This window comes from Psammomys obesus, unplaced genomic scaffold (assembly GCF_907164565.1).
Source record: "Psammomys obesus unplaced genomic scaffold, mPsaObe1.curated_primary_1811, whole genome shotgun sequence".
NCBI classification, from domain to species: Eukaryota; Metazoa; Chordata; class Mammalia; order Rodentia; family Muridae; genus Psammomys; species Psammomys obesus.
The window spans coordinates 9,493-25,629 of record NW_026589192.1 but is presented as its reverse complement, the minus strand read 5'-3'; the positions used below and the strand labels follow the sequence as shown (position 1 = coordinate 25,629).

At 39.7% G+C, this 16,137-nt stretch overlaps 1 protein-coding gene and 1 pseudogene across 1 annotated transcript; both read left to right on the top strand.

Annotated features, from left to right (window-relative positions):
* Positions 1-2,445: 2,445 nt before the first annotated feature.
* Positions 2,446-9,572, top strand: LOC129674944 (AP-5 complex subunit zeta-1-like; annotated as a pseudogene).
* An 843-nt stretch (positions 9,573-10,415) lies between these two features.
* On the top strand, positions 10,416-11,354 carry LOC129674946 (olfactory receptor 4A15-like). The gene is given in 1 exon segment (XM_055605018.1): positions 10,416-11,354. A coding segment is annotated over 1 exon segment (939 nt).
* The last annotated feature ends 4,783 nt before the right edge of the window (positions 11,355-16,137 follow it).

The window sequence follows — 16,137 nt, the reverse complement described above, 5'->3', positions numbered from 1 at the left end:
AGATACTCTAAATCAGTTAGAATAAAATTGGGGAAGAGCCTAGAAGTTATTGTCACAAGAGACAACTTCCTGAACAGAACACCAACAGCACAGGCTCTAAGAGCAACAATCAATAAATGGAACCTCATGAAACTGAAAAGCTTCTGTAAAGCAAAAGACATTGTTGTCCAAACAAAACGACAGCCTACAGACTGGGAAAGGATCTTCACCAACCCTATATCTGACAGACCTAATATCCAGAATATATAAATAACTAAAGAAGTTAAAAAGGAACAAATCAAGTAATCTCATTAAAAAAATGGGGTACAGAGCTAAACAGAGAATTCTCTGTAGAGGAATGTAGAACAGCAGAGAAAAACTTAAAGAAATGCTCAAAGTCCTTAGCCATCAGGGAGATGCAAGTCAAAACGACCCTGAGATTTCTCCTGACACCCATCAGAATGGCTAAGATAAAAAACTCAAGTGACATCACATGCTGGAGAGCTTGTGAAGAAAGCGGAACGCTACTCCATTGCTGGCGGGAATGTAAACTTGTACAACCACTGTGGAAATCAATCTGGAGCTTTCTCAGACAATTAGGAATAGTTCTTTCTCTAGATCCGCTACACCACTCCCAGCCATATAGCCAAATGATGCTCAAGTACACAACAAGAACAATCATGTTTTTTTTTTCAACCATTTTCGTAGCAACTTTATTCACAATAGCCAGAACCTGGAAACAACCCAGATGCCCCTCAACTGAGGAATGGATACAGAAAGTGTGATACATTTACACAATGGAATACTACTCAGCAATTAAAAATAAAGAAATCATGAAATTTGCAGGTGAATAGTGGGAACTGGGAAAGATCATCCTGTGTGAGGTATCCCAGAAGCAGAAAGACTCACACGGTGTATATTCACTTTTAAGTGGATATTAGACCTATAAGATAGGATAAACATGCTAAAGAAGCTAAACAAGAAGGAGGACCCAGGGTAAAATGATTAATCCTTACTTAGAAAGACAAATGGGATGAACATTGGAAGTCATAGAAAAGAAGAAGCAGGACAGGAGCCTACCATAGAGGGCCTCTGAAAGACTCTACCTAGCAGTGTATCAAAGCAGATGCTGAAACACATGGCCAAACTTTGGGCAGAGTGCAGGGAATTATATGAAAGAAGGGGGAGTTAGTATGACCAGGAGAGGAAAGGAGCTCCACAAGGACCAAATATATCTGGGCACAGGGGTCTTATATGAGACTGTTTCTCCAACGAAGGACCATGTATGGATAAACCTACAACCCCTGCTCGAATGTAGCCCATGGTAGCTCAGTATCCAAGTGGGTAACCTAGTAAGGGGAACAGGGACTACTTCTGACATGAACTCAATGGTTAGCTCTTTGACCTCCCACATTCCCTGAGGGAGGAACAGCCTTGCTAGGCCACAGAGGAGGACATTGTTGCCAGTCCTGAAGAAATCTCATAAGCTAGAATCAGATGGAAGAGGAGGAAGACCTCCCCTATCAGTAGACTTGGAAAGGGGCAGGAGATGAGGGAGGGAGGGTAGGACTGAGAGGGAATGAGGGAGTGGGCTACAGCTGGGATACAAAGTAAATAATCTGTGATTAATATTTAAAAAATAAAAAATTAATTAAATAAAAGAAAATAACCCATTAACATTCTTAGCTTAGAAGTCTGATTCCAAAGTATTTTAATGTCTGTATCATTAGGAGCCCATGGCCCATTGAAAAAGAACAGTTTCTGCCTTCCTTATATAAAAATAACATAGTCCATAGTCCATTTGATATAGTAATACAGTTCAGAGTTTTAACAGTAGGAGTTTTAGAAAATAGGAAATCTGTTAGGAAAATACAGTCTAGAGAAATAAAGTGGTGGATTTGTTCAGATTTTTCCCAGTACCATGCTATACTCTCAGATTCTGTGGATACTGTATCCCTGTGGATACTGTTCCCACAGAACTGTAGCCTAATCCTCCTGTCCCAAGTAATGGACTGCTAAATACTGCCATGGACATCCTCATGGCTCACTAATAGGAAGTCCAGTCCTATTTTTTGTGTAATAGGAATAATTCAAAGTAGTTGGAATGCAGCAGTGAATGAAAGAAGCCACCCATCTCCCAACAATCATGTACTTTACATTGTTATAACCAGATAGCAAACATCAGTTTTTCTAACTGAATACTACTGAGAGTAACTTTCAGGAGTAGGTTACTTGTGGAGTGGGTTATAAATCAAATCAGACAGTTAATCAAACAACATTTGTGCTAAGATTGTAGAAGCATATCATATTGGTAGGTCACTGCTATAGATTATATTTAGAGGTTGCAACTAATTTGCTGGCTATCTTTCTCCTCTGGTAGCATACAGAGTATCTTCTAGTACCATGAACACTAGTCAATTGTGGTAAAGCCTCTAGTTAGGTACCAGCTCTACAGCTCCGTGTGCAATGAGATATGTAAGAATTGTCTTCAATAATAGGGCATTACCTTTGTGGAGAGTCTTGTGGCCTCTGTGTTCTTGCCCCAGCATCCTGTCCTGCTTTGAAGTGAGACAGAAAAAGAGAGAACAGATCCTCGAGAACCAGCAGCCTAAGGGGTCCAGTGTTAGACACTTCTCTGTCCTGCCCAAGGTCATTGGCCTCGTCCCAGGTACCCTCATGGAAGACCAAAACAATCTGCTCAGCAAAAGGTAGGTAGTCTGGCTGTACTATGCCAGTATCCATCAAGGGCTTCAGAACTCAGGGGTTTCTTCTCTACACTCAAGACACAGCAGCCAGATCCCATTAGTGAGGTGGATGGAGCAATGGCTTCTGACCTCTTCACAGTACTTTCCACCAGCCAGCACTTCACAGAGGACCAGTGGCTGAACATGCAGGCCTTCTCCATACTATGAAAATGGCTGTTTCACGGTGACCCCGAGGAACCAAGCAGTCCAGATGCAGATGACAAGTCAGAGCTGGAGGATTCCACCCTGTCTATGCTCTCTGCTTCTTCCACACCCAACCAACTTCTTCTTTCTCAGGAGCAACTGAGTGAGATGGCCTTCGAGTACTGCCAGCACCTATTGGAGCAGAACAACTGGAGAGCATTGAGGAAGTGGGGTGCTCACCTACAAAAAGCTTGCCTGATGAAACTGATGCTGAGACTCACAGCCAAACACTGTTCAGAGTGCAAAGAGACTTGTGGAAGAATCAGAGGACATATAGAAGGGAGAGAGGACAGGAGGGACACAAGAAGACAAACAGAGCCAACTAAACAGTGCTGGGGCAGGGGTGTGTAGATGACAGGACCTGCAGAGATTGAAGCACCAATGAAAGACCATGCATACGCTAGGACCTAGGCTCCCTACACAGATGTAACCAATGGGCAGTTCTGGCTTCATGTGAGTTACCTAGTAAGGGGAGCAGTTAAGGACTGGATACAGAAATTGTGGTATTTTTACACAATGGAATATTACTCAGTAATTAAAAACAAGGAAATCATCAAATTTGCAGACAAATGGTAGGATCTGGAAAAGATCATCCTGAGTGAGGTATCCCCAGAGCAGAAAGACACACGTGGTATATACTCACTTACTTAGATATATAAGATAAGGTAAACATACTAAAATATGTGCACCTAAAGAAGATAAACAAGAAAGAGAACCCAGGGTAAGACGATCAAGCCTCACTTAGAAAGACAAGTGGGACGAGCATTGGATGTAGGAGAAAAAAAGAAACAGGACAGGAGCCTACCACAGAGGGTCTCTGAAAGACTCTACCTAGCAGTGTATCAAAGCAGATACTGAGACTCATAACCAAACCTTCAGCAGAGTTCAGGGAATCATATGGAAGAAGGGGGAGTTAATATGTCCTGGAGAGTATAGGAGTTCCACAAGGACCAAATATCTGGCACAGGGGTCTTTTATGAGACTGATTCTTCAACCAAGGACCATGTATGGATATAACGTAGAACCTCTGCTCACATGTAGTCCGTGATAGCTCAGTATCCAAGTGGGTACCCAGTAAGGGAAACAGGGACTATTTCTGACATGAACTCAATGGCAGGCTCTTTGACCTCCCCACTCCCCAAGAGAGGAACAGCCTTGCTAGGCCACAGAAGAGGACTTTGCAGATAGTCCTGAGGATTCCTGATAAACCAGGGTCAGATGAAAGGGGAGGAGGACCTCTTTGAGCAGTGGACTTAGAAAGGAGCAGGGAGGAGATGAGGAAGGGAAGGGGGGTTGGTAGAAAATGAGGGAGCAGGATACAGCTGGGATACAGAGTTAATAAAATGTAATTAATAATAAAAATAAATTTAAAACTTAAAACAATAAAGAAATGCATGCTATAAAACGAAAAGAAAATGCCTTTGTAAAATTGGTCTATTGGAGTATGAGTCTTTGGGAAGTTCCCTGTTGCTCTGTTGTTCTGTTGCTCTCCTTGTGGAGTTCCTGTCCTCTCCAGCTCTTACTATTTCCCACTTCTTACATAAAATTCCATTCTCTCTGCCTCTCATACTCCAACCAAGGACTATCCGTGGAGATAACCTAGAACCCTGACAATGCAGCCACTTCTGATGAGAACTGATAGACTAAGATCAGAAAGAAGGAGAGGAGGGCCTTCCCTATCAGTGGACTTGGGAAGGGGCATGCATGCAGAAAGGGGGGAAGGTGGGACAGGGAGGGAAGGAGGGAGGGCCTTATGGGGGGATACAAAATGAATAAAGTGTAATTAATAAAAGTTAAATAAAAATTAAAAAATGAAAAAAATGAAAAAGAAAGGTCTATTGGCAAGTCTGTAAAGGCATTTTCTTAATTAGTAATTTATGGGAGAGGGTCCAGTTCTTGTGGATAGTGACATCCCTGGGCTTGTAATCATTGATTTCATAATGAGAAAGCAAGCATGGTAAGCCATGAAGACTAAGCCAGTAACCTGCCTGTAACCTCCATGGCCTTGCCATCAGCTCCTGCCTCCAGGTTCCTGTCCTGTTTGAGTTACTGCCCTGATTACCCACAGAGATAAAATATTATGTGGAAATGTAAGTTGAAATAAACACTTTCTTGCCCAAGTAACTTTGGTCATGGTGTTTCTTTAGAGCAATATTAACCTTAAGACAGAATGTTGTCAAACTGCCTTCTAATATTTATGTTCATGCCCATTGATTAGTGCTGCTTCCAGCCTTGATCAGAGAAGCTTCCTATTATTTTGGGTGGTTGTTAGTGCAAAGAATAATAACTGGTCAATGTGCTGAGAATAAGTTACAGTGAGTGCTCATTAGAAGATGGATTATCTATATCAACATCACCAAGAATCAAAACACATCATGGAAAATTGCACAGAAAGAATGTAAGACCCTGAAGATAAAGAAGAGTGCTGTGACATAGCCATATCACATTAAATTAATGAACATATGAATCCATGGAAGCTATGGTTACTTTTAGAAAGTGTTCAAAGATAAGACCAATGACAAAATCCCAGTATTAAAAGGAACAACAAATAGTTGGCTGTATCTCTTCATGCATGAGTAGGATCTTTTAAGATTTTTTCCATTTACATTGGAATGTCAACTAATGCTGCTGTATAGATCTTCTTAAGGTGGCCGCATGGTTAATATTTCACGAGTATGAGTGTAGCTCTCTATCTTAAATAGAAGACACTGTCTTAAAGCAGACATTCTGGTTCCTTGGTTCTTGAAGCAAGTCAAAGGAATGAAATAAAGGCATACAAATAGGAAAGGAAGCAGAATATTTCTTTCTTTCTTTTTTCTTTTATTTTTTTTTTTTTGGCAGATAACGCGATACATATGTTAGACCCTGAAGACTCTACCAGAAAATTATTAGATATTAAGTAATTTCTTTTTTAATTATTTTATTTTTATTATAGTTTATTCACTTTGTAAACCCCCCGTACTTCCTTCCCTCCTCCCCTCCCAGTCCTATCCTCTCTCTTCACCACCCGTGTCCCTCTCCCAGGCCACTGAAAAGGGAGGTCCTCCTCCCTTTCCCTCTGACCCTAGTCTATCAGGTCTCATGAGGTGTGGCTGCATTGTTTTCTTCTGGGGCCTGGTGAGGCTGCTCCCACTTCAGGGGAAGGTGATCAAAGAGCAGGCCAATCAGTTCATGTCAGAGACAATCCCTGTTCCCATTACTATAGAGGCCACTTGGATACTGAACTGCCATAGGCTACCTCTGTGCATGGGTTCCAGGCCATCTCCATGAGTGGTCCTTGGCTGGAGTATCAGTTTCAGAAAAGACCCCTGTGCCCATACTTTTAGGATCTGTCACTGTCCTTGTGGAGCTCCTGTCCTCTCCACGTCACATTTCTTTCATAAGATTCCCTGCACTCTGCCCAAAGTTTGGCTATTAGTCTCAACATCTGCTTCGATATCATGGAGGATAGAGCCTTTCAGAGGCCCTCTGTGGTAGGCTCCAGACTGTCCCCTGTTTTCTCCCTCCTCTGATGTCCATCCTCTTTGCCTTTCTGAATGGGGGTTGAGCATCTTAGCCAGAGTATTCCTTCCTGTACAGATTTTAGTATGTTTATCCTATAGTATATGTCTAGTATCCACTTATGAGTGAGTATATACCCTGTGTGTCTCTCTGCTTCTGGGATACTTCACTCAGGATGATCTTTTTCAGTTTCCACCATTTACCTGCAAATTTCATGATTTCCTTGTTTGTTTGTTTGTTTGTTTGTTTTTTATCACTGCACTTTCTCAGACAATTAGGAATAGTGCTTCATCAAGATCCAGCTATACCACTGTTAGGCATATATCCAAAAGACACTCAAGTATACAACAAGGACATCTGCTCAACCATGCTTGTAGCAGCTTTATTTGTAATAGCCAGAAGCTGGAAACAGCCCAGATGCCCCTCAGTTGAGGAAGGAATACAGAAATTGTGGTACATCTACACAATGGAATATTACTCAGCAATAAAAAACAAGGAAATCATGAAACATTAAGTAATTTCAACAGAAGAGCAGGTATAGAGTCACTATTCTATCCTAGCTGAAGAGTTGTTGGTAGGTGGCTTCTGGGGGAGAGAAAGTCCCTCAAATGTGTGATTTTGCACTGGAAGCTAGTCTGTGCTCCAGTGAATGTCCTTACACCATACACATATAACTAGCACTAGTTGGACTCAACGGGATAAAGAAATAATTTTAATGGAAAGGCATTAAGTAGAAAGAGATTTTGTCATGTCATTGGATGGACATGATAACTACACATTGTGCAGATACATGAAATTTACAAAGAATAAATTAAGTTTAAAAAATAGGAATCTCAGATCTCCATCTTTGGTGATTAAAATTAGCATGACTATGCTTTTGTAGGTGTTTCTGGCAATACTCCATCTCCCCTTGGATTTTGACTCATTTCTTGTATGGCTTCTTCTAGCTTCTACAGCTTTCTTTCCTAGGTGATGCTTTTTTTCTGGAAGTAGTTAGAATTCTGCCAATGACTTTATTGTCTTTAATGCATACAATGCATTTTAGGTTTATTATAAACTTGATTTCTTGTATTGTATAGGTTTTAGTGTATATAGAGACACATTTAGATTACGAAGCTTCCATGTAATTTAAATGGTATCTGAAGATTAAGTACTTCTGAATTTATTTTTTAATTAAATTTTTATTTTTTAATATTAGTTACAGTTTCTTAACTTTGTATCTCATCTCTAGTCCATTCCCTCATTCCCTCCCAATCCCACCCTCCCTTCCTCATCACCTCCCTGCCCCTTTCCAAGTCCACTGATAGGGAAGGTCCTCCTTCCCTTCCATCTGACCCTAGCTTATCAGGTTTCTTCAGGACTGCCTGCAAAGTCCTCCTCTGTGGCCTAGCAAGGCTGCTCCTCCCTCATAGTGGGGGGTTGTCAAAAAGCCAGCCATTGAGTTCATGTCAGAAATAGTCTCTGTTCCCCTTGCTAGGGTAACACACTTGGATACTGAGCTACCACGGGCTATATCTGAGCAGACATTCTAGATTATATCCATACATGATCCTTGGTTGGAGAAAAAGTCTCATAAAAGACCTCTGTGCCCAGATATATTTGGTCCTTGTGGAGCTCCTGTCCTCTCTAGATCATACTAACTCCCCCTTCTTCCATATGATTCCCTGAACTCTGCTGAAGGTATGGTTATGAGTCTCAGTATCTGTTTTGATACACTGCTAGGTAGAGTCTTTCAGAGGCCCTCTGTGGTAGGCTCCTGTCCTGTTATTGTTTCCTCCTACTTCCAATGTCCATCCTATTTGTCTTTCTAAGTGAGGGTTGATCATTTTACCCCAGGTCTTCTTTCTTATTTATCTTCATCAGGTGTAGACATTTTAGTATGTTTATCCTATCTTATAGGTCTAGTATCCACTTATAAGTGAGTATATATCGTGTGTGTCTTTCTGCTTCTGGGATACCTCACTCAGGATGATCTTTTCTAGATCCCACCATTTGCCTGCAAATTTCATGATTTCCTTTTTTTTTTTAATTGTTGAGCTGAATTTATTTTATGATATCATTTTCAGTAAAGTTGGATTGGACATGTGAGGATTATGTCATCTAAATTGTATCAAAACCTTTAGTACATTAATAAGCAATGACTTATGATATATATTATTTTTTGCATATCTGTCCTATATGAAGCATTGAGCTTTTCTTTCATGACAGTACCTTCTGGATTTAAATTTAAAATCCATGTTGATTGGAAATTAACCCTTATACAATGTTTTATACAATATTTTTGCTTTTGGTAGATAATTTGATATTTACTGTTAGTTTTCTGTTTTATTCTACTTGATTATGCTGATTTGACTGCCCAGGTACAATGCTGAACATACAAACTTCATTGGAAGGAGTATGTAGATGATATCAGTTCTCTTTGGCATGAATCCTTGGTTAACTTAATTTGAAGCAAGCACTTTGGGGAGTGTTTGAAGCATTCCCTTTGGGAATTAATGTTGCCTCAAGGTATAAAATAAAAGCTATTTCTTACTAGACATGAAGCACATTGATGCAGATATATAACTGGCACAGTAATGAAAAACAAGTTATTCAGTACTACACATATCTAACTAAATGTATTATAAAATTTTTATTTTTAAGTAAATGAGTAAAGCTTTAGAGTTGCTTGCCCTTAACATATTCTCAACAAGAATTTTCACATGAGACGACACATCAAGTACTCAGCCTCATTTTTGAAGTCAAATGTAGGTAAATCCATAATTTAAACTAAAATGCATTTAAAATGGAAAGAATACAGATATTCAGTGCAAGCTAAAGGAGCACAATATTTGTGTGATTAAGATTTAAAGTCTCAGCAAGTATGTGTGCTCTCATCCTGTTCTTGCCATTATGCATGGATTGATATGGTCATAATATTATCTTATCTTCATCAAACTAAGTTATGATTTTCAGGGTTCAAAAACAAAGTCGTAGACATCCAGATTTTAAACAAGTGGCCAAAAGGAAAGCAAACTGAGCTAACATATTTATGGGAAATCTGCTTATTTTGAACAAGTTGTACCTCCCTTAATTATGCCTTCAGTTATATCAGAAAATTTTTACGCCGTGGCCAAGAATAAGAAAGCGTATACATGCATTTAATTTTATTGATTAGTGCTAGAAAAAACACAATTAAAATAATATCTTCAAATATTGTTTCATGTTTTGGAATGTGTTGTAAGATGGAGAAAAGCTATGGTAAAGCATAAAAAGTACCATAACTTATATATTTTACAGAGCTATTTCATAATATAAAGTATATCTTTAATTTCAGTTGGAGAATATAACTGTTAATAAACTGTCACTTTAATGTGCTATTTTAAAATGTCCAAGTGCTCATTATTTCTGATTTTCATAAAATATACAACATACACTGCTAAGCAACCATCACTGATTTTGTGAGTATGCAGATAATTTTTAATTGTTTTTTCTGTATTTCCATGGATAGAATAAAATTTAAAGTTTATTTTTTGCTCATTTACATCTCCAGGGGGGTTGATATTGAAATAATAATTTGAGTGTCTGGGGCAATTGCTGTTACTTACAGATGCTAGGAACTCTTACTGTGTAACCAGAAAGGCTGTCTTTAAACTTTGTCACAAAATGTTATGATGTATGTTCTAGATATGATTTCATATAAATACATACATATAGTCTTCATGTGATTGTATTTTTCCTAGATCTTTTCACAGATAAATCACCCAAGTATCTGCCAGATCCCTGAAGATTCACTACTATGGTTATAGAAAGGAGTTTTTGAAAATGAGTGGAGCAAGAAATTCAAACTAACTATGAAACCAAGATGGAGAATTGATGAGAAAATGGCTACATTGTAACATAAAACTTATCATTTCAAATTCATTTCAAAAGTATCATTTTAAAATTCATCTGCTTTTGTCTGCAACCTCTGACATCTGAGTGAATTCAACAACCTCTGAATAACATATGGAAAGGAGGAACAATGTGACTGAGTTTATCCTCCTGGGCCTCACCCAGAACCCAGAGGGCCAAAAGGTTCTGTATGTCATATTTTTGCACACCTACATTGTGACAGTGATGGGCAATCTGCTCATCATGGTGACCATCATGGCCAGCCAGTCCCTGTGTTCCCCTATGTACTTTTTTCTTGCTTATTTGTCATTTATAGATACTGTCTATTCTACTGCCATTGCTCCTAAAATGATCATTGACCTGCTCTATGAAACAAAGACCATTTCCTTCCAGGCTTGAATGACTCAAGTCTTTATAGATCATCTATTTGCTGGGGCTGAGGTCATTCTTCTGGTGGTGATGGCCTATGATCGTTATGTAGCCTTCTGTAAACCTCTTCATTATTTGACAATCATGAATCGACGGATATGTGTTTTCATGCTGTTGGGGGCCTGGATTGGAGGCTTTCTTCACTCACTAATTCAGTTCATCTTCATTTATCAGCTCCCTTTCTGTGGCCCAAACATCATTGACAGCTTCGTGTGTGATATGTATCCTTTGCTAAAGCTAGCTTGCACCAATATTTACGTCATTGGGCTTTGTATGATCGCTAATGGAGGGGAAATTTGCACTGTCACCTTTATAATTCTCCTAGTTTCCTATGCTGTCATTTTTCATTCCCTTAAATCACATAGTCTGGAAGGGAAGCACAAAGCTTTGTACACATGTGCGGCCCACATCACTGCAGTTGTTTTAGTCTGTGTTTTCTGCGTCTTCCTGTATGCCAGGCCTACTTCCACATTTCCCACTGGTAAGTCTGTGACTGCGGCTGTAACTTTTATAACTCCAGTGCTGAACCCCTTGATCTACTCACTGAGGAATGCAGAAGTGAAAAATGCCATGAGAAGACTTTGGAGCAAAAAAATCAATCTCATTTTTGAGAGGTCTATATAACTCTTGAAAAAAGAAAGCTGGGACTTTTATTATTTAACGGAGACAAAAATTTTATTGCGTTACAGAAGCTTTTCCATTTCATGAGGTCTCATTTATTGATGGGACCTGTGCTGTTGGTGTTTTGTTCAGGAAGTTGTCTCCTGTGCCAATGAGTTCAAGGGTCTTCTCCACTTTTTCTTCTAACAGGTTTAATATGTCTGGTTTTATGTTGAAATCATTGATCTACTTGTACTTTAGTTTTGTTCAGGGTGATAAATATGGATCTATCAACATTTTTCTACATGTAGATTCAGTTAGACCAGCACCATTTGTTGAAGATGCTATCTTTTTCCAATTACGGCATTGAAGCAAATGCTGAGACTCATAGCCAAACTTTGGGCAGAGTGCAGGGAATCTTATGGAAGAAGAGGGAGATAGAAATACCTGGAGGGGACAGGAGCTCCACAAGGAAAACAACAAGGCCAAAAGTTCTGGGCCCGGGGGGGAGGGGGACTGCAGAGACTGATGTTCCAACCAAGGACCATGCATGTAGAGGACCTAGTCCACCTGCTCAGATATAGCCCAGGCAGCTCAGTCTCCATGTGGGTTCCCCAGTAAAGGGAGCAGAGGCTGTCTCTGACATGGACTCAGTGGCTGGCTCTTTGACCACTTACCGCCTGAGGGGTGCAGCCTTGCCAGGCCACAGAGAAAGATGATGTAGTCAGTCCTGATGAGACCTGATAAGATAGGGTGAGACAATAGAGGAAGAGGACCTCCACTATCAGTGGGCTAGGGGAGGGGTATAGAAGGATAAGAGGGAAGGAAGGTGGGATTGAGAGGAGACAAAGGAGGGGGCTACAGCCGGTATACAAAGTGAATAAATTGTAACAAAAAATAAATAAATAAAAATGAAAAAAGAGTTTCATTATTGTTCTCTTTTGCTACTTTAGTCTCTTATTCAAAAGCAGGCATTTAAATTAACATTTAAGTACATAATCTTTGTTCTCTAGAGATAGTCACCCTATCTTAATATTTATTTCAATACCGTTCAATTTTATTTCCTTAATTTGGAGTTTCAGATATATTTTAACATATAAGCATTATTTTCTCATTCATCCTTTTTGAATTTATATATGATTTTCTCAGTGTAGTTGGCAAGATTAATACTTCTAGGTATTCATTGACATGTGTGAATAATAAGCACCTTTATCAGAAATTAAACAGATATTAACTATAATCTGTTCATGAAATGTTCACTCAATGGTGGAGAAAACAGAAGTAATATAGATAATTGATTCCTGAGATAGGAGTCAAACATGGACAATTAAGTTCATAAATATTAGAATCAGAGAGTCTAGCTAGCATCTGCATAATATTATGAATATTCCAGGAATCAGGGTTTCTTCATTAATGCTGTCACAGAGATAGAGAAGCTAAATTCCTGAAGAAAATTTTCTATTTCTATATATCAAGTTGTATATAGAAACAATATAAAAAGTTTAAATGTGTGCATTCCAAATTACATTCTGTAATTCTGATACCAAATGTCACCTTTTAGTTACTCTGAGAGATGAAAGTACAGCTTGATTTCTCACTATAACAGTGATTTTTCTCAATTCCATGTATCAAATGACTATGCTATAAACCATCCATTCACAACATCTTTTTTTATATATTAATTATTTTAAATATTAATCACAGGTTATTTACTTTTTATCCCAGCCATAGCACCCTCCCTTATTTCCTTCTAATCCCACCCTCCTTTTCTCATCTCCTCCCTGTCCCTATCCAAGTCTACTGCTTGGAGAGGTCCTCCTTCCCTTCAATCTGACCCTAGCTTATCAGGTTTAATCAGGGCTGGCTGCATTGTCCTCCTCTGTGGCCTAGCGAGGCTGTTCCTCCCTCGAGGGGTGGAAGGAGGTAAAGGAGCCAGGAATTGAGTTCCTGTCAGAAATAGTCCCTGTTCCCTTTACTAGGTTACCCACTTGGATACTGAGCTACCATGGGCTACATCCAATCAGGGGTTCTAGATTATATCCATACACGGTCCTTGGTTAGAGAAACAGTGCCCAGATATGTGTGATCCTTGCGGAGCTCCTGTCCTCTCTAGGTCATACTAACTTTCCCTTTAATCATATAATTCCTTGCCTCTACTGAAGGTTTGGTTATGAGTCTCAGCATCTGCTACGATACACTGCTAGGTAGTCTTTCAGAGGCCTTCTGTGGTAAGCTCCTGTCCTGTTTCTTTTTTTTCTCCTACATCCAATGCCCGTCCCACTTTGCCTTTCTAAGTGAAGATTGATAATCTTACCCTGGGTCCTCTTTCTTGTTTATCTTCTTTAGGTGTACATATTTTAGTATGTTTATCCTATCTTATAGGTCTAAATAAGTGAGAATATACCATGTGTGTCTTTCTGCTTCTGGGATACCTCACTCAGGATGATCTTTTCTAGATCCCACTGTTTGCCTGCAAATTTGATGATTTCCTTGTTTTTAATTGCTGAGTAGTATTCCATTGTGTAAAAGTACCACAATTTCTGTATCCATTCTTCCATTGATGGACATCTGGGTAGTTTCCAGTTTCTGGCTATTACAAATAAAGCTGCCGCAAACACGGTTGAGCAAATGTCCTTGTTCATTCAAAACATCTTTACAACATTCATTATACTCAGACTCTGAATTACTGCACAGTGTCAGATACTCCTGGGCTATGTTAGATTTACTCAAAATTTAGTGATCTGAAATGCTGGATAGAACTTATTATTTTATTAGATGAATTCTTTCTTTTTATTTATTTTTATTATTAGTTACATTTTATTAAATCTGTATCCCAGCTGTATCCTGCTCTCTCATTCCCTCCAAATCCTACCCTCACTCCCTCATCTCCTCCTTGCCCACATCAAGGTCCATCAAGGGACCTCCTCCCCTTACATCTGACCCTGTATCATCAGGTATCTTCAGGACTGGCTGCAAAGTCCTCCTCTGTGGCCCAGCAGGGCTGCTCCTCCCATGGAGGGTAGGGAGGTCAAAGACCACCATTGAGTTCATGTCAGAAATAGTCCCTGTTCCCCTTACTATGGTACCAACTGGGATACTGAGCTACCTTGGGCTACATCTGAGCAGAGGTTCTACATTATATCCATACATGGTTCTTGATTGGAGAAACAATCTCGTATAAGACCCCTGTGCCCAGATATATTTGGTCCTTGTGGAGCTCCTATCCTCTCCAGGACATATTCACTCCCCCCTTCTTTCATATGATTCCCTGAAATCTGCTGAAGGTTTGGTTATGAGTATCAGTATCTGCTTTGGTACACTGCTAGAAAGAGTCTTTCAGAGGTCCTTTGTGTAAGGCCTGTTACTTGTTTTCTCCTACATCCAATGCCCATCCCATTTGTCTTTCTAAGTGAAAGACAAATCTTTCTTGTTTATCTTCTTTAGGTGTGTAGATTTCATTATGTTTATCATATCTTATAGGTCTAAATAAGTGAGTATATACCATGTGTGTCTTTCTCCTTCTGGGACACCTCATTCAGAATGATTTTTTTCCAAATCCCACCATTTGCCTACAAATTTCATGATTTCCTCATTTTTAATTGCTGAGTAGTATTCCATTGTGTAGAAATACCACAGTTTCTGAATCCATTCCTCCCATAATGGACACCTAGGTTGTTTCCAGGTTCTGGCTATTACAAATAAAGCTGCTACAAACATGTCCTTGTTGTGTACTTGAGCAACTTTTTGATATATGCCAAGGAGTGATATAGCTGGATCTTGAGGAAGCACTACCCCTAATTGTCTAAGAAAGCCCCAGATTGATTTCCAAAATGGTTGTACCAGTTTACATTCCCACCAGCAGTGGAGAAGGGGTCCCCTTTCTCCACAACCTCTCCAGCATGTGTTGTCATTTGAAATTTTTATTTTAGCCATTTTGATGGGTGTGAGATGACATCTAAGGGTCATTTTGATTTGCATCTCTCAGATGGCTAAGAACATTGAGCATCTCTTTAAGTGTTTCTCTGCCATTCTATATTTGTCTACAGAGAATTCTCTGTTTCACTCCACAACCCATTTTTTTTAATTTTATTTTTTTCTTATCAGTTACATTTTATTAACTCGGTATCCCAGAGGTGTCCCAATCCCTCATTCCTTCCCAGTCCCTCCCTCCCTCCCTCATCTCCACCATGCCCCTTTCCAAGTCCACTGATAGGGGGGACCTCTTCCCCATTCATCTGATCCTGTTTTATCAGGTATCTTCAGGACTGGCTACAAAGCTCTCCTCTGTGGCCTAACAGGACTGCTCCTCCCTTGGGGGGTGGGGAGGCCAAAAAGACAGTCATTGAGTTCGAGTGAGAAACAGTCCTTGTTCCCCTCACTATGGGAAACCAGTTGGTTACTGAGCTACCACAGGCTACATCTGAGCTGAGGACTCCGTTATATCCATACATGGTCCTTGGTTGAATGTCAGTCTCAGAAAAGACCCTGTGCCCAGATATATTTGGTCCTTGTGGAGCTCCTATCCTTACCCCATCAGACTAACTCCCCTTCTTTCTTATGATTCCCTGTACTCTGCCAAAGGTTTGGTCATGAGTCTTTGCTTTGAAAACACTGCTAGTTAGAGTCTTTCAAACACACTCAGTAGACTCCTGTCATACGTTGAATGAACATCCCATCTGTCTTTCTAAACGAGGATTGATCATCTTACCCCATGTCTGCTCTCTTGATTATCTTCTTTAGGTGTACAGATTTCATTATGTTTATCACATCTTATAGGTCTATATAAGTGAGTATATACCGTGTTTGT